The sequence below is a fragment of the Hypomesus transpacificus genome, unplaced genomic scaffold (assembly GCF_021917145.1).
Source record: "Hypomesus transpacificus isolate Combined female unplaced genomic scaffold, fHypTra1 scaffold_258, whole genome shotgun sequence".
NCBI classification, from domain to species: domain Eukaryota; kingdom Metazoa; phylum Chordata; class Actinopteri; order Osmeriformes; family Osmeridae; genus Hypomesus; species Hypomesus transpacificus.
Window position 1 is genome coordinate 101,786 of NW_025813785.1, and position 25,179 is coordinate 126,964.

At 45.9% G+C, this 25,179-nt stretch overlaps 3 protein-coding genes across 6 annotated transcripts; 1 reads left to right on the forward strand and 2 right to left on the reverse strand.

Moving 5' to 3' along the window:
- Positions 1–99: 99 nt before the first annotated feature.
- Positions 100–8,021, reverse strand: map2k4b (mitogen-activated protein kinase kinase 4b). Its single transcript, XM_047014585.1, is given in 14 exon segments — positions 100–1,022; positions 1,512–1,557; positions 2,016–2,164; positions 2,500–2,577; positions 3,015–3,142; positions 3,328–3,379; positions 3,493–3,612; positions 3,899–4,018; positions 4,366–4,540; positions 5,138–5,167; positions 5,169–5,241; positions 6,390–6,422; positions 7,123–7,158; positions 7,792–8,021. Coding segments are annotated over 14 exon segments (1,272 nt in total). The 5' UTR covers positions 7,910–8,021; the 3' UTR covers positions 100–908.
- Positions 8,022–8,187: 166 nt separating this feature from the next.
- Positions 8,188–10,105, reverse strand: adprm (ADP-ribose/CDP-alcohol diphosphatase, manganese-dependent). The gene is made up of 3 exons (XM_047014584.1): positions 9,270–10,105; positions 9,035–9,157; positions 8,188–8,811 (listed from the first exon to the last, which is right to left on the reverse strand). Exons 1-3 carry the CDS (start codon positions 9,838–9,840, stop codon positions 8,519–8,521), a joined length of 987 nt encoding a protein of 328 aa, XP_046870540.1. The 5' UTR covers positions 9,841–10,105; the 3' UTR covers positions 8,188–8,518.
- A 1,235-nt stretch (positions 10,106–11,340) lies between these two features.
- On the forward strand, positions 11,341–24,075 carry LOC124462879 (myosin heavy chain, fast skeletal muscle-like). Of its 4 annotated transcripts, none has more exons than XM_047014579.1 (41): positions 11,341–12,502; positions 12,617–12,681; positions 12,756–12,998; positions 13,239–13,382; positions 13,521–13,677; positions 13,780–13,807; positions 13,893–14,007; positions 14,299–14,391; positions 14,490–14,553; positions 14,638–14,736; positions 14,845–14,948; positions 15,054–15,192; positions 15,327–15,445; positions 15,550–15,699; positions 15,780–15,950; positions 16,044–16,350; positions 16,455–16,543; positions 16,690–16,777; positions 16,871–16,988; positions 17,068–17,191; positions 17,345–17,481; positions 17,720–17,975; positions 18,107–18,349; positions 18,439–18,615; positions 18,700–18,845; positions 18,940–19,030; positions 19,115–19,504; positions 19,608–19,734; positions 19,823–19,941; positions 20,034–20,230; positions 20,362–20,545; positions 20,643–20,808; positions 20,902–21,026; positions 21,119–21,427; positions 21,814–22,017; positions 22,341–22,466; positions 22,545–22,715; positions 22,930–23,034; positions 23,132–23,227; positions 23,403–23,534; positions 23,633–24,075. In XM_047014579.1, the coding sequence occupies exons 3-41, from the start codon at positions 12,807–12,809 to the stop codon at positions 23,648–23,650; spliced, it is 5,820 nt and encodes a 1,939-aa protein (XP_046870535.1). In that variant the 5' UTR covers positions 11,341–12,502; positions 12,617–12,681; positions 12,756–12,806; the 3' UTR covers positions 23,651–24,075. The 4 variants fall into 4 exon arrangements, with proteins under 4 accessions (XP_046870535.1, XP_046870534.1, XP_046870536.1 ...); XM_047014578.1 differs by having other exon boundaries at positions 12,793–12,998; XM_047014580.1 differs by having other exon boundaries at positions 12,617–12,670.
- The last annotated feature ends 1,104 nt before the right edge of the window (positions 24,076–25,179 follow it).

The window sequence follows — 25,179 nt, forward strand, 5'->3', positions numbered from 1 at the left end:
ACAGAACTTGCTGAGCAGCTGCCTGTAGATTCGATATATACTGTATATACACACGCTGGAGTCGGATCAACCTACGGAGCTGACACCTGGCATTTTTTGTCTTTTTCTTGGAGAGTCCTGGTATTGTCAAGACAACATTGAGATTGAACAGCTGTGCTGTGAACTGAATATCGCGAAAACCAAGCCACGCCAACAGCATCGACCAGTCCGTTTTTTTTTCTTCTCAGGAAAACAACACTTTTGCATACCCATTCCTATACAATGAGTGAAGGTGCACGACATACATTGTGATTATAGTGCCTTGTTTAGACAGATCTGTCTGCATACATCTGTACAGGTCTTCAACAATGTCGAGGTGAACACACAAATGCATACATACAGTCCACAATGTACAATCAAATGTGCTATCCAAACGACTATTTTGTTCATAATGTCATTTTCAACATTTTATTTGGTATGTTCTGTATTTGTGTACACCAAGTTCAAGTATATATATAAACCGTATATATGCACTCTATTCATTTATCTTTCACGTAAAAAAAATAAAATTAAAAAAATGCTGTATTTACTTAACCCTTATTATGCCTTCAAGTTTTGCTCTCTGATGGTGGTATGTCAGAAGATAAGAGTTACACGTCACTGACAAGAAACAGGAAAGAAGCACAACGGGTGTTTGGAACGGGACTGCACAGGTGACGACCGTGACGTGAAATCCTTCTCATGTTCTTTGGAAAACACGTCGACGACAAACGGGTGATTCGACGCAACTGTGCATCTGAGGGCTAAGACGTCATGCGTCGGCGTGTCACGTGGATAAGTGTCCCCCCCCCCTCCCCCCCTCCCCTCCCCATTTGCGTGTCGCAGTGTAAAGTGTTCCCTCCCTCCCGCCCCCCCCCCCCCCCCCCCCCTCAGTCCACGTACATGGGGGACATGGGCGAGGTGGGGATCAGGTCCAGGATGCGGCACACGTAGCTGGCCACGTCCACGCTGCGCTCCTCGTACATCAGGATGAAAGGGTGTTTCTGTGGGGGGGGGGGGGGGGGGGGGGGGGGGGCGACATGGACAGTCATTGAGACGACTCGTCAAACTCAAAAGTGATACATCCAATAATGTTTTCATCATTTAGGCAGGTACTTTTATCCCCCCCAAAAAACGACATCACGGTAGTTTGAACTATTTAAACACTTATATCCAAAGCGACACACAGCGACAGAAACCTTTAGTCAACTGATGTAACTAATAAGCTACAATCTCTTCCTAAACTGTCATGACATTGATTTCATATCGATCTTTGGACACCGTTTTATCGTTATCGGTTAAGTGATTCAGATGAAATCCAAACATCTACAATAAACACACACGGTAAACACTGCTCATTGTAGAAGTATAGTCCAAATGCCACGTAGCATTTTCTAAACCCATGTTTTCAACAGGAAGTGGGCTTTCCGCGTTCTAGGCGTTACAAGTGAACGCCAACGCTTCTCGGCACCGGAGAAAAGCGGAACACTCACCAGGAGCTCCTTGTACTTGGGTCTTTTGGACTCGTCCTTCGTAAGGCTGCCAAGACGACGAGGAAAAAAGAAAGAAGCGAGTTAGCAGATGCTGTGACGGTGGAACACGGGCTCAACCACGGAGAGGCAAACTGTCCTTCCGGTTATCCACCACACGGTGGCAGCAAAAACAAATGTCCAGGACAACCCCCAGTCTCGACGGAAGCAGTTTGGAAAGCTATACTGCTCATGTAGCTGTTCTCTTTCACGATGCACTGCTAACTGTAGTCGAACTGTTGGACTGTCATTTGTAGTTTGTCTGCAAACATGCTTCATTATTCTGCCTTTCATTTTCTTTATTTTGTATAATCTTATTTCTAAAACCCTGTCCTTCCAAGAAGCCTCATGTCTTTTGCCAGGCAAAGTAAATGAGATCTCCTTAATTAACTCGTCTGGTAAAATGAGGTAAAAGAAAAACAAACCATTAAAACAGCTGAATGTGCCAGCTACTGTATGCACGCTCACCATAAGTTGACAAAGTTGATGAACTTGGGGGAGAACTGGCGGTCCTCAGAGTTGCAGAGCTGTGGAGGTTCTCCTTTCACCACCTGGGTCAGCTGGTCAAACACACTGTTCCACTTGGGGTAGGGGAACCTGCCGGTAGCCAGCTCATACTGCGTGCGTGCACGCACACACACACACACACACGCGCACACACACACACACACACACACACACACACACACACACACACACACACACACACACACACACACACACACAGAGGCATGCACACACAAACAGAAAAACACACACAGAAGACAGACACAGACACACCAACATAGAGACAGACACAGGATGTTTGAAACGTGCTCTCGGAAAGACCCGGAGAGGAAATGGGACCACGCAGATCCAGATGTGCTCCAGTCTGGAGGGTTCACACAGACGGAACACGGCAGGACTGCTGCTTCCATGTTGAAACGTGCTGAGGTGTCACGTGACTAGTTACCAAGGTGATTCCCAAACTCCACACGTCTGAGCGCACGTCGTATCCCTGTCTGGAAGCGCTGGGGTCTATCCTCTCAGGCTGGAAACACACACACACGCGCGCAAACACACATATCAGGTCACCTGTAGGTTCCTTGTTGATCGACTACCCTGTTTGAAAGGCCCTTTCAAATGGCGCACTGTGCCACAAACGGCGGAGCACCTAAACTCGTCGTGTCATTTCATAATTACAGTTGACATATAGTGTGATATTGTAATAACACAGAATGTCTATGTTGTGTGTGTGTGTATGGTTTTGTGTATGCATTGGAGGGGTTGAGATTGTATATGTAGGGTGATGCTGTATATATGTAGTGTAGTGTTGTATATGTAGGGTGATGCTGTATATATGTAGTGTAGTATTGTATATGTAGGGTGATGCTGTATATATGTAGTGTAGTATTGTATATGTAGGGTGATGCTGTATATATGTAGTGTAGTATTGTATATGTAGCGATGGTTCGGTGCGGTCCTCACCGCCATGTAAGGTCTACAGCCTGCGTCTCTGGTCTTGGCTATGGAGTCAACCAGCTGACCACTAATGCCAAAGTCACACAGCTTGATGTTGCCTCTACGGTCCATGAGAATGTTGGAAGGTTTGATGTCTGGAGACAGGGGGAGAACGTCTGATATCAACTTTTGAGGGCACAATTAGTTAGGGGTGGGGGGGTGTAAACACGGGTGTTTACAGTGATATATTGGGGGGACAAATCATATTTTTCCTAGGATTGGGGGGGGGGGGGGGGGGGTCGTGTCCACATTTTGGGATGTGGTGGAGTTTTTGTCGTACCTCTGTGAATAATTTTCAAGTTTTCCTTTAAGTGGTTCAGTGCTTTAACTGTCTGTTTAGGACAAAACCAAAACAAACATGAAGGGCATTTCGGAAACAGCTGACACACACAGTCAGTGCACTTAAGATGAGAAGAAAGTACGTAGAGGAGGAAGTTATACTCACTGCTAATGTAATTTTGCCTAATATTTCCTCTGGAATGACGTCATCTAATGCACAATATACATATTTGTAGAATTTGTCAAATGAGGTAGACATTAGTTCCATACATATCCAGCAATCCCCCTGAAAGGTAGAGATACAGTTGTCTTAGAGGAGAGATCGCACGATAAGGATGAATGAGAAGGGGTTTACATGATGTGTAAGTGCTATGTTCCTGAGGGGCCGAGAGCGAGGGCAGAGAGAGGGCAGAGAGAGGGCAGAGAGAGGGCAGAGAGAGGGTAGAAAGCGGGCAGAGAGAGGGCAGAGAGCGGGCAGAGAGAGGGGGCAGAGAGGGGGCAGAGAGAGGGGGCAGAGAGCGGGCAGAGAGCGGTCCCTGACAGGCAGGAAGAGCGAGCGAGCGGCCCCTGACCTCTCTGAAGAGAGCGCCGTAGAACTGGACGATGTAGAGACAGTCGCTGCTCCTCATCACCACGTCCAGGTCCATCAGCAGCTGCTTCTGCTCCTTCTCATCCACCGTGGAGCGGATCCTCTGAGACACACAACAGGGGCACGCACACAGGGGCACGCACACAGGGGCACGCACAACAGGGGCACGCACACAGGGGCACGCACACAGGGGCACGCACAACAGGGGCACACACACAGGGGCACGCACACAGGGGCACGCACAACAGGGGCACGCACACAGGGGCACGCACACAGGGGCACGCACAACAGGGGCACACACACAGGGGCACAATTAATGAGGGTACACGATTATTGTGATCTGAAGCTCTGGCCTCTAGAGACAGTGGAATCCCAGCTGACAGACAGGCTGGGATCAGAACAGCAGCATCAGACCGTCCCAGACAGACTGGGAGGAGCACAGACGGTCACCTTGACGGCCATGATCTGTCCGCTGGGCTTGTGGACCATCTTGTTGACGGAGCCGTAGGCCCCGCGGCCGATCTCCCCCAGGTCTCTCAGGTCCTCGGCCGTGAAGTCGCAGTGCTGCTCCGGAGAGATCTTCAGCTTGCCTGACGACTCGATGCTGTGGGTCCGCAGACGCTCTCTGGACGAGGGACGGAGGAGTGAGGGAGGGAGTGAGTGAGGGACGGTGGTCAAAAAGGAAGGGGAGGATAAATGATAGAAAGGGGAGGAGAGATTTAGAGAGGGGGAGGGAGACAGAGAGAGAGAGAACAGAGAGACACAGAGAGAGAGACAGACACAGAGAGAGAGAGAGAGAGAGAGAGAGAGAGAGAGAGAGAGAGAGAGAGAGAGAGAGAGAGAGAGAGAGAGAGAGAGAGAGAGAGAGAGAGAGAGAGAGAGAGAGAGAGAGAGAGAGAGAGAGAGAGAGAGAGAGAGAGAGAGAGAGAGAGAGAGAAGCAGGAGCCCATTCATTACACATTACTGAGACGGATTAATTATTAATCAGCCATTCCTGTACCCTCTGTCCAAAATAGGCAGGCAGAGAGAGGAGACGCTGAAAACGCTGACTCGTTAAGAAGCCATAACTGAATCGAGCTGTGAAACTCAAAACCCAAAAGCCTGGCCAAAAAAAACATAAACACAGCGTAAACAGCCGAGCATCCTTATAGAATGCCACCAGATAAACAGTAGTATCATCTTCTTGTGGTGAATTGAGCTACACACACACAGCCTTACTTACATGTGTGGGTTCTGGAAGGAGGGGGCGGGGGGGGTGGAGGGGGAGTCGGGTGGCTGGCTTCACTGGGGGGTTGGCGAAGTTCAGCTTGAGGGCCTTGCGTTTACCTGGCAGGGGCGGAGAGGAGAGAACAGGCACATTCCCACAGCACACCTGCGTCAGAGAACCAGCTCAGACAAACACGAGTGGGCTGACAGGGGAGGTGATAGGAGGGGGTCCTAGCAAGGAATGTAAACAAACCATGGTGGCTTGAAATGAATAATGTTCAGGTTCTCACAATAACAAAGAAGGCCTCTTACCAGAAGGGCATGGCTATGAGTATAAATGCCACTTACGCTACATTAAACCGAGCACATTAGCCAACAACCAGTCTAGTGTACTCCAATTTACAATTGGGCTGAGACAAAGTGGACATGCTCGAGGGGAAATTGGCCGAAAATCCTAGTTATTCTTTCATCCGTAATGTCATCTCACATTGACAAAAAATGACTGAAAAAAGGTACACAAAATCAACAGACGCCCACGATGCGTTTTCAACCCAAGCCAAGAGCCCAGTAGTGAAGGGGTTGCCAATGTCTGGGAAATAAAATCACTAATTTCCAAAAGCTGATTTCATTCATCGACAGGACATTCGCTGACAGTGAGCATGCGCCTACATACATTGAGCAGAGAGAGAGCGAAGCCAGGAAATCACACTGGGAACCCCTGTACCAGACCCGGGTGTCGAGAGACTGATTGGTGCAGTTCAGAAACCAGAGAATTTCCCTTCACATGGCAAAGAGACTTAACACCGTCACACCACCACAGCAGTGTACAGAGGAAACACGTTTTAACGCTGTTCCAAAGTAGACGGGGAAACCAACATGAGAGTGTCAAGTCATCTTTGACATTAGGCCCAAATCAGAGGTGAAACAATCCCCCTTAAACCTTTAGACATCTCAGACCCAACGAAGCCCCAGAAACCTCAAGTTTCCCCCCTAGTATTAGTGGACAGCAGTGAGAGTTGATAGACTCCCTCCCCACTACCAGAGCATCACACAAGGGGCGTATCCCAATAGTGTACAGTGGCCTCCTTCCCCTTTCATCCTTCCTCACCAACCGAAAAGGCCATAACCACAAAGAAACCGATTTCTCCCGACCCAGTGTTTGGATGTTATGGGATGGCCGAGGAAAGGAGACGAGGCCATTTTAGACTACTGGGATGCCCGCGCAGAGAGAAAAGGTTGGTGTGCTGTGTGAGGTATCTAATGCTTACTTTGGGTCACTCCAGACAGGCTTATCTGAAACCCTGAAGTAAAGAAAAAACATTTTACTACATTTGTTTCTCCTTTGGGGCTTTCTGTTGCGTGGGCGAGTTCTCCAGTCTATGGATCGTTTGTAGGTTCAGCTAGCTATCAATGTTTTTTTCTGCAAACTACAATATTATATTGTGCTTACTGCGCTAGTGTACTATGCGTACTATGTATCTTACAGTATAATCTGATCAGCTGTGTTATTAGAGTATGAAGAGGCCTGGAAAAACAATAAACTGTAAAGGACAAACCTATCATCTCGGTATCTTTTGAAAACAGATTCAAGAATACATTTTGCAAGCAAGTGTGCAAGTGTGTACATTGTGCAAGCAAGCACTCCAGGCTGAGTTTACGCTTGTCATGGGGGTGTAAAATAGACTGTAATGACAATTTCAATTCATTTGCTTTCAAGGTTTGTCAGGGCCTGTAACACAGACAGGCCAACGTGTTGCAGCACATCTGAAATAATACACAATACACCTACCAAACCAACCTACAAGCCCTTAGGGACAAAGTCATCTAAAGCCAACTAGGATGGACGTCATGCATGTTGAAAACAACCTTGAAAAACAGAAATGGTGGGGTTGGTGAAGGGGGGGGGGGGGGGGGGGTAGCAATTCTCTGCACACCAGTGTCTATGAGTACAGTACTGTAATACACGAACAACCTTAACCTTTGAATAATAAGCGTGTGTACCTGTTTCATTTTGACATCTCCAGCACGTGTTGGTCTCTGCAAGGTTTAAATAAAACATTTGATGCTCGACATGTGCGACAAATGCAGTATCTACACAACTAAAATCTGATGACTGCTACCTACTACCGAGCCAATAACGGCCTAGCGATACATTGAGTAGGCTAGCCCGGCTAATGTGACACTATGTCAATCAAATGATACAGCTGCCTCCGGGCCTTTAAGCAAAGCTAATGTAAACTAACAGTTCAATATCCAGGCACCGGATCCATGTTGCAAAACGCAGTACCGCACAGTTAAAAATGCATGCAGCAGGTTTGAAGAGTAAAAACAGATTCCAAACTGGTAGGCCTTTCGGTATTTGTAACAGCTAAGGCTAAAACATCGATTGATGGAAATTGTATGACCGCAGCAAGTAGCTACAATGTTAACAATTTCCAGAAGTGGTATTCGCGTCGGCTGTCCTATAAGTGCTTACTGACGGCAGAAGAAAGCCTTCTTCCTAAATTTCAACATAACAGTCCTACACGTATGCTTGCAGTAATGCATCTCTGCTAGCCTGGTAGCTGTTCCAAGGTAAGGATAGCCATCCTCCCAGTGAGTCATTTATTCAAGCAGCTCAAACGTCTCACTTTAGGACGAAAAACGACAACAAAGCCATCTACTTCTAACCTTGCATGCTGCTAACGGTTGTCAGGTGTTGAGGCTGAGGGTGGTGGTGCGATGTGGATCCTGCTATGTTGCTGTTGCTGGAGGTTGTTGAGTTGCTGTTGGGACTGGGAGTCGCCATTGTTGTGTTGGAGTCCGGGCAGCGCTCAGGCTGCAATGCAGAGAGCAAACTTCGCCCTCTCTCTCTCCAAACGGGACACTGCGCCAGCACAACGCAGTTGCACCACACAGCCACGTCTATGAACGCCCCGAGTCACGGAAGAAAGTACTCTATGGTTGTAACTGGGGAGGGGACAGTGAAGGGACAACCTAACTACCCTGCAAGTAGTCACTGATAACATAGTGCAATGCATTTGAGTAGTGTCAATGTTTATGGAAGTTGATTAGCTAATAAATAAATTCGTTCATCAATAAATATTTAATTAACAGTCCATATAACAGTGCAACGTTCATTCATTGCTGCCTTGTTCATGAAGCATTCTAAGCAGATTGCTAAACCAATTCAAATAATCATCACCCTTTTAAAAAAATAATTCAAATTATACAGGTAACTTCAAAACTTTATTTAAGCGACTAATATTGATTTTCCAATCAAATGCTATTTCACTGTGTCTACACTGCATGGATATATTACACAGCAGTGCCATGAATTCTTTGAGGTAGGAAGGCACATATGTGTTATTTGGGTATGAAGCATATACAAACTTGCACAAGGCATTCCTTCAATGCATCATGGGAACAGAAGTTCTCTATCAGAAATCCTGCCACAACCCTTTAGGATCATTCCATCCGGATAAACCGAGAATGTTCCAAAAGCATTTCTGTCCGGAGGGGTCTCGATGACACCCTCCAGAGTAAGGTAATGCACGCCTGACTGGGAGTCTCTATGGTAACCGCCTTCGTGGTCGTGTCCTGCCATAAAGCAGACCACACTGCTGTGAGAACGCAGGATGGACAGCAGTTGGTCGTAGTTCCAGGCCAGGCAGATTGGGTCAGTAGAGTCAGGGTGCACAGGGAGGTGGCCTGGGAAGACAACAATAGTTAAGATTGAGTTCATATGTGTTCTTGTGAATGCATGTTCTGAATACTGATACCCCAAAATAAGTAGATACATAAGACTGTTTAGAGTATTGGCTTCAGCCTTTGAGACTTGTGAAACAGAGGATCTTCAGTTCATCAGCATACTGGTTAGTGGAGATTTTTCATTCACACGTGACTGTAAAAAAGAAACCTTGATGTGACTTACTAAGGACAGTGACCCTCTCGTGGGCCTCGTCGGCTTGTATCAGAACTCGTTCCAGCCAATCAAGCTGCTCCTTACTGAATCCCCCGTTAAACTTCACGAACCTCTGCACAAGACCATAAGAGGCTAAAAAGAAGATGAAGGATGAAACACAATTTATAAGAGACACGAAACTAGCCCCATGCAGCCTGGTAAAAAAAAATTGTGAGAGTTCACCCCTACAATCTGATAACTTTACCTGGAGGGTGGTTAAGATCTTCATTACTGTTGTGCTCTTTCAAAAGTGTCATTGCCTGCTGATATTGTTCACTTGACTCCTCTCTCCCTAGCAGGCTTACGTCGTAAGCATCAAGGAGGACAAACCGGAAGCCGGGGACTGGACTGAAGTGGTAGGCGTAAATGTCACCAGTTGGGGGCCGCCCTCCCCTGTCAGAAAATGTCGTACTGTTCAGGGTGGAATGCAGTAGACTCTCTCTGCTGAAATTATAAAACTCGTGATTGCCCCAAACGTGATGAACACTCGCTGGACATGACTCGAACTCTTTCATGACCGCTTCCAACGCTTGATGCGACGCGTCGTATTTCTTGTTGAAGCCATCGATAATGTCTCCGAGCTGAAGAATGAACGCGGGTTTGACAGGTGCCGTTTCCCAGCTTTCTATGGCATTGCGAAGAAGCCGAAGGCTGCTCTTATAATATCGTTTCCGTGTACGTTTGAAATTGAATCCATCGTCAATATCGGCGTATTGAATGTCAGCGATAACTCCAAATGTAAACAATGGTTGCGAACAGCCTTCCATTCCGATCATATGTTCATTTAACAAAATCTTGCTTTGAATCCACTTGGTAAAGTTGACTTTACGACAGTAGCCAGCCAAATAACCAGTTAATGTCCGAACATTTTGGACCCCTGCCAGACCGCACGTGATCTATTTGCCTTTCTTAAGTAACAATTAGTTGCTTTCAGATGTGTTCATGTTTCTGCCAGATAGGGCTGGATACTTTGTCACAGTCTACAATTGACAACCACCGCGAATGTTACATGTTCACCACTGGAAGTGCATTCACGAACGTCCTACCGGCGCACTGCGCAGAATCCTATATCATCGTTATGGTTGCATGGCAGGCGACTAAACGGTATGCTGTTCTGCTTTACAACTAAACGCTTAGGAGTGTCACGCATTATCGAACCGATGGCCGTAGATGGCTTTTCAACGTACACATTTTTGAATACTGAAAACACACACCCCTTTATACGTTCATTCAAGTAAGTTACACGGACATGCGCAGACGGACACCAATAAACAGATACAGTAACAAAGCTTATCTCCAATGTGTTCACAAAATAAATGAATGAAAACAATTTCAAGTGTTGTCCATAGAAGTCCCACACATTATGAGAAATGAAAAAAAGATATACCTTGTTATCCTTGTCCTCATGCAGTTTTGGGGGCAGTGGATCTGGTGCCTAAAGACCACCCATAGATTAATGCAATATTTACACCAGTGTTTGTTTACCGTTGTCAAATTCCACTATGAGCCAGATAACGTATTACACCACCCTGCAAGCACTTTATTTAGTCAACTTGAACTTGATGTGACATTAACTCATAAGCCATGAGATTTTACCATCTGTCGCCTTAGCTTTTTAATTTATTTGACTATGAAGTCGATTTGCTTCTCTCTCTCTCTCTCTCTCTCTCTCTCTCTCTCACACACACACACACACACACACACACACACACACCTTTATCTCTCTCTCTTTCTCATTCACCCCCCCCTCCCACACACACACACACACACACACACACACACACACAGAGAAAGGCTAGAAGCAGGTACAGTGTTCCAAGTTCCCTCCCTTTGTCTTCCCTAGAGTGGTACTGAATGTGAGCTGCCTGTACTGGTTATCTGCACGATGACTCCACCTTCCAGCCCCTCAGTTAAGCCCCATCAGTCTTTCAGTCACCTTGGGGCAGCATAAGCTGTGGGTTCACTGCATACATGTTTTAAGATTGATCTCTTGACTTACCAGTCTATAAACCCTTCCACCACCCCTCCCTCTTCTTGTACAAGAGACACTGTTAGAGAACTTAGGAGGTAAAAAAACGTACAGGCCTCTGACATTGATGGAGCACGGTGTGACAGAATTGATGAAAGACACCCACTGATACGAATCAATTTGTCTGGTGAACACTACCAGAAACTCTTTCAATGATTCAGAACTCTTTCAATGATTTTGTTAATCAAAGTAGCCGTAGTAGTATAATATAATTTCAAAGGGCAACAGAAAGAGATATTTATCTACATAAACACACCCACGTAAACTGTAGAAAAGGCCCCATTTAACTGTCGAAGATGTGCATAAAAGATTTATTTCACCTTTTCTGCACTGCTTGAAAGTGTCCTCCAAGTGCATTGGGAAGATGCTGGCTCTGATATTCCTCTGAGAATCATCTATCTGCCACACCCATGAGCCCAGTAGTCCTCTAATCTCCAGAGCCCATGCCTTAGGGAATGTCTATTGATGGAGCAGCCAGCTATGCTTTTATTTATAAGCTCCATCACGGCTCCATCATAAGATCCACAGGTGCATTTGGACTTGTTAGTCCATTAAGCTTCTGAAACCCTGGCTGACATTTGTAGATTTCAGCCTTGTTAGAAAAAAAGATTACCGATGTCTATAGTTTCAAGGTGTGATCACAAATGATTTGCCCATGATAAGATTTTATGACAAGTCCTATTGGGTTGTGGAATGCAAATCAGGCCTAAATGTTAGCATTTTACTATTTGTATGGACAAATATGAAGAACAACTGATCGAGATCACTACACGACATGTAGGCCTATTATGTTATTCAGTAAAAAAAGCGCAATGTTGTAATGTTGCATAGTAAAAAGATTTTGAGATCATCACATGGATTTGAAGTGTTTGAACAGTGTGGCCTCATGCTTCACGTCAGAAGTTCTCTACCTGTGGGGCTACCCTGGGCGGAGCATGGTGGGGGCAGCAAGATGTTTGCAGGAGAGTGCACAGGAGTTCAGCAGGGAAGTATATTGTCAATGAAAGAGGAGAGGATTCTTACAGGTGGGGTGTAGGGAGGGAAGGCATTTTTGAACATTTTCAGGTTTTCCTTTGGTACAAAAGGGGTCCCTAGTTTGAGAAGCACTGTTTGCTGTGTAACCCTGCCGTGTGAGAGAGACTGAGACATCTCAGAAGCAGAGGTGACTCTCCTCGCCTCGAGGTCCTCTGATTCCCTCCTTGAGCTGCAGTTGTTCCCTGCCTAAGACTTCCACTAATGCCACATGCCGATCCCAACACCACACTCCACCCACGTTCACAAGAAGCTTGGACCCAAATATAGGTGACTGCTCTGGTTCAGGCAGAGCCAGGGGGAGGCCTATAAAAGAAGTCCACTCCATCCACATCTTCCAACTGGCCCTGCTGTTAAGGAGAGCATCCCTTCTGCTGGTGAGTGAATGGACTGGTAGTGGGTTGTGCTTGTATCTTACTTTCCAATTAATGATAATATTCCAGTTTTGCGGAACACAATGAAGGCTTTAAGACTGTGTTGTTCTCCCACAGGGACATCCAAGACTTCAAACTGCCAATCCACTGTTTCTGAAATCCAAGGGAAAGGTGAACATTTTGTAAGTCTTCCCTTCGTCCTTTAATTTTCTGAGGTACGTTTTCTGGATAATTGTTTAACGAACTTGTGAAACAGGTGTGATATCTGACCTCTGACCCTGGCCTCCTCCAAGTGTGTGTGGCGACGATGAGCTCTGACGCCGAGATGTCGGTGTTTGGGGAGGCCACCCCGTACCTGCGGAAGTCAGAGCGGGAGAGGATGGAGGCCCAGAATGCAAAGATGGCCGTGTTTGTGGCTGAGCCGAAGGAGCTGTACGTTAAAGGCACCCTCCAAGGCAAAGAGGGAGGGAAGGCAACCGTTACAACTGAGGCGGGACACGTGAGTAGCTTTAGTAGTACTTAATCATAGAATTAGCTTTTTTTAATCAATTGGCATTTTTCTATAAATGTAACTCACTTAACAATGTTAAAAGTGTAGGGGGGCTAGCGAGCAGGCTGGGTTTGTTTAATTAAGTTGTAGTTCATATATGAGCGTTTTCAATCAAGTACAATGGCATTTTTATCAGTCGAGATGTGACTAGCTAATGCATCTGAAATGTGTCTCCGTCCTCAAATGCAGACTTTGACAGTGAAGGAGGACCAAGTCTTCCCCATGAATCCCCCGAAGTTTGACAAGATTGAGGACATGGCCATGATGACCCACCTCAACGAGGCATCTGTGCTGTACAACCTCAAAGAGCGCTACGCAGCCTGGATGATCTATGTGAGTACAAGGTCATCCAAAGTTGACGTTGGCTGTAGGAAATACACTGACAATGTCTGTAAAAACCTGGACTCAGATGACTCACTGTCCTTGAAAAAAGACTTCAGTAAATTTGTAACTGGTGAGTTGTTGTTCCAGACGTATTCCGGGCTGTTCTGTGTGACAGTCAATCCCTACAAGTGGCTTCCAGTGTACAACCAGGAAGTAGTGGTGGCCTATAGGGGGAAGAAACGCATGGAGGCTCCGCCCCACATCTTCTCCATCTCTGACAACGCCTATCAGTTCATGCTCACTGGTAAACAAACATTTTCAAATTAATTTGGACACCAACATATGATCACATAATAGAATTATGATATAGATATTACAATTAGGATGTTTTTTTCTTCTCAAATAGATCGAGAAAATCAGTCTATCCTGATCACGTAAGTACAGCAATGAATGTAAAAACAGGTATAATTGTGCACTCTGTCAACAAAACTTATGGAAGGTCCTTTAATTGTGTCTCAGTGGAGAATCCGGTGCAGGAAAGACTGTCAACACCAAGCGTGTCATCCAGTACTTTGCGACAATCACAGTATCTGGGGACAAAAAAAAAGAAGTTGCATCCTCTGGCAAAATAAAGGTAAGCCTGTTACTAGTAAAGTATCTGACAAGCCCTATGATTGAAGTGTCCCTAAAACTCTGAGTATAACTGCACTGATAACTGATTGATTAACGGACTGCTTGACTAACTAATTAACTGACTGAATAACTGATAGATTAATTGACTGATAACTGACAGATTAGCTGATTGGTTGACTGATTCACTGACAGATTAATTGACTGACTGACTGATTAACTGACTGATTCTATTTGACTGACTGTAAAAATGGACAAACCAGCAACACTGGCTGATGTGTCGACTGTCCACAAGGGGACACTGGAGGACCAGATCATCTCTGCCAACCCTCTGCTCGAGGCCTTTGGCAACGCCAAGACTGTCCGGAATGACAACTCCTCCCGCTTTGTGAGTAAATACAGAGATACGTACAGAGTCACCTACACAACCTTTTAACAGACATTCAAATGATTTAAAGATGAGAAATGATTTTCTTCCCTCCTCAGGGCAAATTTATCCGAATCCACTTTGGAACCACGGGAAAACTGTCTTCTGCCGACATTGAAACTTGTGAGTTTTGCTACAGTAAAGTGGATCATGTTTTATCCACTTACCCTCTACACATGATGTACCTTCAACTGTCTATGTACATAGATCTGCTGGAAAAATCCAGAGTGACGTTCCAACTGTCAGCCGAGAGGAGCTACCATATCTTCTACCAGATCATGTCCAACAAGAAGCCTGAGCTCATAGGTATCGCCATGGAAATCCTTCATTTATTTAGCTCCTCCCATCACACAAGCGCAACCCAGATCCAAAAAGATGGTCTGAAAACTGAATTTGAACTTTGTTTATGAACAGAGACTCTCCTCATCACCACCAACCCCTATGACTTCCCCTTCATCAGCCAGGGGGAGATCAGCGTGGCCAGTATCAACGACAGCGATGAGTTGATGGCCACAGACGTAAGTCTCTAGATGTGCACATTGTGCTATGATGACATCCCCATACATATTGTTAAAGGACTATTGTAGTGTTGTGTGTAATCATGGTTTTTGTTGTGCTCTCAGAGTGCAGTTGACATCTTGGGCTTCACTGCAGAGGAGAAGATTGGCATCTACAAGCTGACAGGTGCAGTGATGCATCATGGGAACATGAAGTTCAAGCAGAAGCAGCGAGAGGAGCAGGCGGAGCCTGACGGCACAGAGGGTAAATAAACAAACCAAAAATGAGCTGGGATCCACAATCTACAACGTTAATAAACGTTGGTGGAACTAACAGAAGATCAACTGAATTCCATGGTCCTAAACGGAACTGAATTCTATGTTTTTTTATTTTCTTAGTGGCTGACAAAGCATCTTATCTCATGGGGCTGAACTCTGCAGACCTGCTAAAGGCACTCTGCTACCCCAGAGTGAAGGTGGGGAATGAGTATGTCACAAAGGGACAGACTGTTCAACAGGTACCATATCAACACCATCCTATGTACATCATTCAAATGTATGTCGTTTTAGGAAGGTTGCTGGGGACTTAGGGTCCAAAACAGGAGCTTGTTTCTGTCTGCAGGTCTATAATTCTATTGGTGCCCTGGCAAAGTCCATCTATGAGAAGATGTTTCTCTGGATGGTGGTCCACATCAACCAGATGTTGGACACCAAGCAGCCAAGACAGTTCTTCATCGGAGTGTTAGATATTGCTGGTTTTGAGATTTTTGACGTAAGTCGTAATTGTTTTCTAAAACCCAGCATGTGTTGCTCGGTTGGGAAATTGAATGACGAGAAAATGTTTTGGTGCAGTACAACAGTCTGGAGCAGCTGTGCATCAACTTCACCAATGAGAAACTGCAACAGTTTTTCAACCACCACATGTTTGTCCTGGAGCAAGAGGAGTACAAGAAAGAGGGGATCGAGTGGGAGTTCATAGACTTTGGGATGGACTTGGCAGCCTGTATTGAGCTTATTGAGAAGGTAAATGAATTTTGAATGATATTTACACAGGAAGACACAACATTTCTTCATAGTTTTCAGTGCTGATGTTTCATCACCCTTCGTCTTCAACAGCCAATGGGCATCTTCTCCATCCTTGAAGAGGAGTGCATGTTCCCAAAGGCGTCTGACACCACCTTTAAGAACAAGCTGTATGATCAGCACCTGGGAAAATGCAACAACTTCCAGAAGCCCAAGCCTGTCAAAGGCAAGGCTGAGGCCCACTTCTCCCTGGTGCACTACGCTGGAACAGTGGACTACACCATCACAGGCTGGCTGGACAAGAACAAGGATCCTCTGAACGGGACGGTGGTTCAGCTCTACCAGAAGGCTGCCTTGAAACTGCTGGTCTTCCTTTACTCCAGCTACTCCTCTAGTGATGGTGAGGAAAGATATTTTTGTATCTACCTTAATAGGCTGTTTTCGATTAAAAGAACAACTTTATCGGTTCGCTTTATGGCTATTGTCACTCTGTTTGGCATGTAGAAAACAGTGGAGCAAGCGGTGGAAGTGGAGGGAAGAAAGGAACTAAGAAAAAGGGCTCCTCCTTCCAAACTGTGTCAGCTCTCTTCCGGGTAATTCCTTCACAATGACTACGCGATTAGTCTTTCACATAATCACCACTGGTTGGTGCCGTGATCGCAACATTGTTATTGCATTGTCATTGCTGGGTACATTGTGTCTAACATTGTGGGACCCACCCCATGTGTGTTGTCAATAGGAGAACCTGGGGAAGTTGATGACGAATCTGAAGAGTACTCACCCTCATTTTGTCAGGTGCCTGATCCCCAATGAGACTAAAACTCCAGGTATGTATGTGGAAGCAAACAAACAGTATTGTTGACATTTGCACCCGTAACAGCAAAGCTGTTATCATCTGCTTTCTCAACGTTCTGTCCCAGGAGTCATGGAGAACCCACTGGTTATCCACCAGTTGAGGTGTAACGGAGTGCTGGAAGGCATCAGGATTTGCAGGAAAGGCTTCCCCAGTAGAATACTTTATGGAGACTTCAAGCAGAGGTACAGTATGAAACCTTAAGATAACCAGATACACAGATACAGAACAGTTACTGTAATCTGCTTGTCCTTCCTGTCGCAGGTACAAAGTACTGAATGCCAGTGTCATCCCTGAGGGCCAGTTCATCGACAACAAGAAAGCTGCTGAGAAGCTCCTGGGGTCGATTGATGTGGACCACACCCAGTACAAGTTTGGCCATACCAAGGTGAGTCAAGAAAATAACAGATTTGAATTTCAGGAGAGGCCTTCCTCTAAGATCTGTCTGGTTTATTTGTGAATAATAATGAATGAATTTGGGGCTGACAAGACAAACATACCCGCTGTGAGCCAATTGACTTCCAAAGTCTATGTTCTGCAGGTGTTCTTCAAAGCAGGGCTCCTGGGTTCACTGGAGGAGATGAGAGATGAGAAACTGGCCTCCCTCATTACCATAACCCAGGCTGTGTGTCGGGGTTACCTCATGAGGAGCGAGTACAGGAAAATGATGGAAAGAAGGTTACTTTAAAGTTAATTTTTTACCTTTAATTTACCACTTAAGAACATTTTGTTATCAACAATAAGGACCTGAAACAGACAAAAGGTCACTCATGAGTCATGAGTACAGGAATATGATGTAGAGAAAGTTCACTGCCAAACATTCATATCAAAGTGCCAACTTTCTGAACTTTGTGTCACCTCCCAGCTTTGCATCAGTCACTAAGGAGTACTAAATGTCAGTTTTCTCCTCACATAGAGAGTCCGTCTACATAATCCAACACAACATGCGCTGCTTCATGAACGTGAAACACTGGCCATGGATGAAGCTGTACTACAAGATCAAGCCGCTCTTGAGGAGCGCCGAGACGGAGAAGGAAATGGCCACCATGAAAGTGGATTTCACCAAGTGCAAGGATGACCTGGTGAAAGCTGAAGCCAAGAGGAAGGAGATGGAAGCCAAAATGGTTTCTCTGCTCCAGGAGAAAAATGACCTACGCCTGCAAGTTCAGTCTGTGAGTGAAAAGTTAAATCAGATCTAGGATTGCCATGATGCTTGTGGGTAGTAAATGTGACTAGGCTATACATGCTGTAAAGACATCTACAGAATAGAGGTGTGTGCCTTTCTAACGAAATGCCCCCTCAGGAAAGTGAAGGCTTGGCCGATGCGGAGGAGCGATGCGAGGGTCTGATCAAAAGCAAGATCCAGCTGGAGGCCAAGGCTAAAGAGCTGAGCGAGAGGCTGGAGGACGAGGAGGAGGTGAACGCTGAGCTGACCTCCAAGAAGAGGAAGCTGGAGGACGAGTGCTCCGAGCTGAAGAGGGACATCGATGACCTGGAGCTCACCCTGGCCAAGGTGGAGAAGGAGAAGCATGCCACGGAGAACAAGGTCGGTTTTTCTGTCGGTTTCCTAGTGTTTTTTTCGAAATGGTAAAGAGGTTTGTTATTTACTGACCCATGTCTTTCTGACACTGACAGGTAAAAAACCTGACAGAGGAAATGTCCACTTTGGATGATGCGATTGGCAAGTTATCCAAGGAGAAGAAAGCCCTCCAAGAGGCCCACCAGCAAACACTAGACGATCTGCAGGCAGAAGAAGACAAAGTCAATGTTCTGACCAAAGCCAAGACCAAGCTGGAACAGCAGGTGGATGACGTAAGTACAATCATGTCATTTATGTACTTTATAATTGTTTTTTGGAGCTTGTTCAGTGATAAAATACCAGTTCCTGTTTCATAGCTTGAAGGTTCTTTGGAACAAGAGAGAAAGGTGCGTATGGATCTGGAGAGAGCCAAAAGGAAGATGGAAGGGGATCTGAAGCTGACTCAGGAATCCATCATGGATCTTGAGAACGACAAGCAACAACTGGAGGACCGTCTTAAAAAGTATAACTTTTCACACAGTTCATCAGTATACCGCTAATGCTCAAGGTTGTTTGTAGGTAACTAACCTGAACGATGAGTATAATTTTTTTTGCAGGAAGGACTTTGAATTCAGCCAGCTTGTGGCTAAAATTGAAGAAGAGCAAAGTTTAGCTGTACAAGCTCAGAAGAAGATGAAGGAACTCCAGGTACTGCGCAAACCTTTAACAGTTTACTGAGATGGGACTTGTCATCAAGTTATTATATATCCTCTGTTAACTTGTTCCCCACAGGCCCGAATAGAGGAGCTGGAGGAGGAGATCGAGTCTGATCGTGCTGCTAGGGCCAAGGTGGAGAAGCAGAGGGCGGATCTCTCCAGGGAACTTGAGGAGATCAGCGAGAGGCTGGAGGAGGCCGGAGGAGCCACCTCAGTCCAGATCGAGATGAACAAGAAGCGCGAGGCCGAGTTTCAGAAACTGAGACGGGACTTGGAGGAGTCCACCCTGCACCACGAGGCCATCGCAGCCACCCTGCGCAAGAAACACGCTGACAGCATGGCGGAGCTGGGAGAGCACGTCGACAACCTCCAACGAGTCAAACAGAAGCTGGAGAAGGAGAAAAGTGAATACAAGATGGAGGTTGACGACCTGGCCGGCAACATGGAGACAATGGCCAAATCCAAGGTGCACAAAAAATCCTGACTGACAATACCAGTGATACCAAATATCAACAATGAATTCCCTAATATGAACATGTAAGTCTTATATTTACCCCTGGTTTCTTCAGGCTAATTATGAGAAGATGTGTCGGAGTCTGGAAGATCAGTTGAGTGAACTCAAGGCTAAGCATGATGAGAACTCTCGTCAGATCACCGACCTGAACACTCATAGGGCCAGACTGCAGACTGAGAACGGTATGGAAGTTTCTGGAACCAGGATTTCAATTGGGCATGAGAGTGTAAACATTCTAAGTTAGTTTCCTCTGGTACGGCTTCCTCCAAGGTGAGTTTTCCCGCCGCCTGGAGGAGAGAGACGGGCTCCTCTCTCAAATGTCCAAGGCAAAGCAATCCTTCACTCAGCAAATTGAGGACTTGAAGAGGCAGATCGAAGAGGAAGCTAAGGTTTGTAGTTCTTCACATGACTCCATGCTTCTATGTTATGGTGACACTCTTCGGAATACGCTGTGTGAAGCGTGTTGTGTTTTGTCCGACAGGCTAAGAACGCCCTGGCCCACGCTCTGCAGTCGTCTCGTCACAACTGTGAGCTGCTGAGGGAGCAGTTTGAGGAGGAGCAGGAGGCCAAGGCAGAGCTGCAGCGAAGCATGTCCAAGGCCAACGGAGAGGTGGCCCAGTGGAGGACCAAGTACGAGACGGATGCCATCCAGAGGACCGAAGAACTAGAGGAGGCCAAGTCAGAACAAACTCACTTATTTTAAAACCATACAAAAATGTCATGACCCTCAAGGCTTCATAATCAATTTAAGAAGGCTTTCCATACACTGGAAAAGGTATTCCAAAGTTTTCAAAATATTGCCCCCGCAGGAAAAAGCTGGCCCAACGCTTGCAGGAAGCAGAGGAGGCTATTGAGGCTGTGAATGCCAAGTGCTCGTCCCTGGAGAAGACCAAACAGAGGCTGCAGGGAGAGGTGGAAGACCTCATGGCTGACGTGGAGAGGGCTAATGCTCAGTCGGCTAGCCTCGATAAAAAGCAGAGGAACTTTGATAAGGTAGATCAACAGCAGAGATGCCCGCAGCACCCATCATCGACTCTAATTCTCACCTACAAGGTCAGTTTGAAAGGACTTGGATTGTGTTTTCGTCTAGATCATTGCAGAATGGAAGCAGAAGTTTGAGGAGGGTCAGTCGGAGCTGGAAGGCTCTCAGAAAGAGTCTCGCTCCCTCAGCACTGAGCTCTTCAAGATGAAGAACTCCTACGAGGAAGCCCTAGACCACCTGGAGACCCTGAAACGAGAGAACAAGATCCTGCAACGTATGGGAACTGCCTCACGCCGCCTGCCTGTTCACAGATCGGATTGTGTCTGAGGATAGTCATATTTACACAATGATATGTCTGCTTCTGCAGAGGAGATATCTGAGCTGACGGAGCAACTTGGGGACAATGGCAAAGCCATACACGAGCTGGAGAAGAATAAGAAACAGACTGAGACTGAGAAGACAGAGATCCAGACTGCTCTGGATGAGGTTGAGGTTAGCTGGGATTGAAATACAAATGGCCTGTCGACAGTTTTGGGTGTAAGTATTCTTTGTGATCATGTTATAATCTATCAAACGTTGTTTAGGCATCCCTGGAACACGAGGAATCCAAAATTCTTCGTGTCCACCTGGAGTTGACTCAGGTCAAAGGTGAGGTCGACAGGAAGCTGGCTGAGAAGGATGAAGAGATTGAGCAAATCAAGCGAAACAATCAGCATATTGTCGAAACAATGCAGTCCACTTTAGACTCTGAGACACGTAGCAGGAATGACGCCATGAGGATCAAAAAGAAGATGGAGGCCGACCTCAATGAGATGGAGGTGCAGCTTAGCCACGCCAACCGACAGGCCGCAGAGGTCCAGAAACAGCTGAGGGGTGTCCAGGCACACTTCAAGGTCAGACATTTCGGACCTCAGGTCAGACAAAGCAATTAACTGGGAATGGGCATAGCTCAGTGGTGGAGCAACTGGCTGCAGATCAAGAGGGCCAAAGTTTAAATCCCCACTATGTACATCGTTTTGGTTGAAAGTTCTAAGTAAATACATTGCAAATATTAATATCATTGTTTTTGTCTATGAATGGAACCTTTTCTTTAGTGAATTTGTATCATCTTTTTCTTGCACATTTCTCTCACACAAAGTTTGCTTGAAGGGTTGAAGAGAAAAGGTATTTAGGGAGGAATCTGAGCTGTCTTTAAAGAACAAGCTGCACAACATAATTTGTCGAGCATTCAGCCCCCCAAGTCACCATAGAAGATGAAGCCTTCCTGTTCTCTCCCCAGGATGTGACCGTTCACTTGGATGACGCGCTGCGCAGCCAGGAGGAGCTGAAGGAGCAGGCGGCCATGGCGGAGCGCAGGAGCGCCCTGATGCAGGCGGAGGTGGAGGAGCTGAGGGCGGCTCTAGAGCAGACGGAGAGGAGCCGCAAGATGGCCGAACAGGAGCTGGTGGACGCCTGCGAGAGGGTGGGACTGCTGCACTCCCAGGTAAGGGATTTATCCTTTTGGATACGTCATGGATTGGGCAGCCCTGGTAGCTCACCGGATACCATGTAGGCTGAGGCCTTACTGCAGCGGCCTGGGTTTGACTCTCTCTCCCTCTAGTTTCTGTGAAACTTCACTTAGAAACTGTCTAATGAAGCATGAAAAATGCCCCCAAAATATATCTATCTAAAAAAATTAACAGAACGAATTCAGTGGAAAATCTTCAGTCATGTCAGGTAATGTGGCAAAGTTGCTTTGTGTTTGTGATTGTATTGTAGTCATACACTTATGCCAATTTTTTTTTCTTTCTCTGAATCCTATGAAAGAACACCAGTCTTCTGAACACCAAGAAAAAGCTGGATGCAGATGTTGCTCAACTGCAAGGTGAGGTGGAGGACGCCATCCAAGAGGCCAGAAACGCAGAAGAAAAGGCCAAGAAGGCCATCACGGATGTGAGTAACAAGAATGTTTCTGAAGCAATCTTGACCGTTCAGGGAATCGACAGCAACATAACCTCTCTTTTCACCCAGGCGGCCATGATGGCAGAGGAGCTGAAGAAGGAGCAGGACACCTGCGGTCACCTGGAGAGGATGAAGAAGAACCTGGAGGCCTCCGTCAAGGACCTGCAGCACCGCCTGGACGAGGCTGAGAACCTTGCTCTGAAAGGGGGCAAGAAGCAGCTCCAGAAACTGGAGACCAGAGTGGGTTGTTGTTGTGATAAAACATGGTTGTGTTGACAAACGAGGATGCAGCCATTAAACGCATGGGGGGCGGGCGGATTTTACATTTTTCAAAAAGTGGATGGAACACGTATAATGAAACCTATGCCCCTGGCTTTGTTAAATGTTGTGATTGTCACTTTGTTTGTGATAAGAAGAACAGAAGTAAATGTCCCCGTGTGCGCCCCTTACCCAGGTGCGTGAGCTGGAGGGAGAGCTGGAGGCCGAACAAAAGAGAGGAGCTGACTCTGTCAAAGGAGTGAGGAAGTATGAGAGGAGAGTCAAGGAGCTCACCTACCAGGTCCAAACTGAGTTTACATCAATCAATCTGATCAACCAATCTGACATCTACACATCCCCATTAAAGTTAATACAAGTGTCTGACTTTGTGCTGGCAGACAGAGGAGGACAAAAAGACCGGCATGAGGCTGCAGGACCTGGTGGACAAGCTGCAGATGAAAGTGAAGGCCTACAAACGCCAGGCGGAGGAAGCCGTAAGCCCACGTAGTCTAGCCCCGCTCCCTCACTGGACTCAAACCCTCCCTGGAGGCGTCTGTGGAGATGTTTTTCATGTAATAGTCAGGCCGAGGAACCTGTGAGCTGGGATCGGCGGCCTGCGGCGTAGGAGTTGCTGCGACCCAGCTTATTATGGTCTGGTGGTTGTTACAGGGGGAGCAGGCCAACGCCCACCTGGCCAAGCTGAGGAAGGTGCAGCACGAGCTGGAGGAGGCGGAGGAGCGGGCGGATATCGCCGAGTCCCAGGTCAACAAGCTGAGAGCCAAGAGCAGGGACACTGGGAAGGTATAATTATATTTGATGTACTGTTTTCTATACATGTATATGTTCATTGTTATTTAAATGTTTAGTCTTGTAATGTCTCAATCTGTATCCCCAAAAAGGCTGCTGAGTCTGAGTAGAAGACCTTGAAGACGTGGAGACCCTCACAGCTGTTGAATACAATTGCTAACATACAGCTCAAATTGTGTTTGTAGTACAGTAGTATTGCATAATATTGATAACAAGCTGCTAAAACACTGTATGTCATGTAACAGTATTTAATAATAGATAACATACAATTAAAATACTGCATGTACTATAACAGTAATGAATAAAAAATGACAAACAGCTAAAATACTATAAGTAGTATGATAATATTGAATCATATAGACAATATATAGCTAAAACACAATACGTACTGTTGCTTTGTAACATTAAATACAATAGCTAACATAACATACAGCTAACATTCTGTATTTAGTACTGTTGTATTGAAAGCAGTAACTAACATACAACTAACTTAAAGTACTATTCAAAGGGCAGTAGAACTGTAGTTCAATAAAGAATGAATCAATAGAATCCTGTTGTGGTCTGTTCATTCAAAGATTCGGTGTTGTTAGTGAAACAATAGTCATGGTCAGACAATGATTGGGGTCAGAAACACAACAAACACCTGAACAAGAACTTTCAGGAGAACTACCCCAATCAGAAAACATACACAACAAAGGCACTCTGTTGTCCTTCTGTGCCACAAAACTCAACTAAAAGTCCAATTGTATCACCCAAGGCTGAGCTAGTGATTCACCTGCCAGGCAGATTTTCCAGAGAGTCGGAAAAAAAGTACTTTGAAAGCTCAACTTTACTTTCAGACCGTTTCCAATGACTTGGGCGTGCGTATCAGCAACAAAGTTTGAGTTTCATTTAGGAGGCTCTGGTGTTTGCTGAGATCACGGGAGATCTTCAGGAGAATGCAGGGTGACATTTGCGGCATGGGCTTCTCCACCACAACCAAAATAGTCCTTCCTCTCCAATGTCACCCTCCAACACAGGACTCTCGCAAGGCCCAGGGCTTGCGTGAGATCAGTGGATTAAACGTGGTTATGCCCAGTAATCAAAAGGCAATCTAACCAGCTCACAGGGGCATAAGGGATATTTCCTGTTATTATATTGCTGAGCCACATTATTAGCTGTGGGATTCCCTCCTCAGAAAAACGATTGTACACAATGATCCAATGCTGTATCTATGAAGTATTCCACCTGTGTTGATCCTATTTTTTCATGGTCCACTTAAATAAACGCCATCAGTGTCTCAAACTCATCGTCATAACTTTGGAATGTCAATTGTCTGAGAGGCCAGATTGAAAACTAAGCCTGACATGAAAGTAGTATAACCATCTGAAGGTTTCACATAGTTCAGCTTTAGTTTGGGATGTATAATTAGACATCCAATAGGATTCCCGCAATTTTGACCGAGTACAGTATGCGGTGTACCACATCACTGTCAGATACCGTAGTTGGATTTATTTATAAAATGACCATATAAATATTGTGCATTAGTAAGGACACATTGTATTGCTGTTTGTATTAGCAGAATGTCAAAAGGCTGAAAGGCCAATGTAACAGTCAATTCACTTTTATATATCGCGTCTGGGTTTCAGTGACTTTTCTG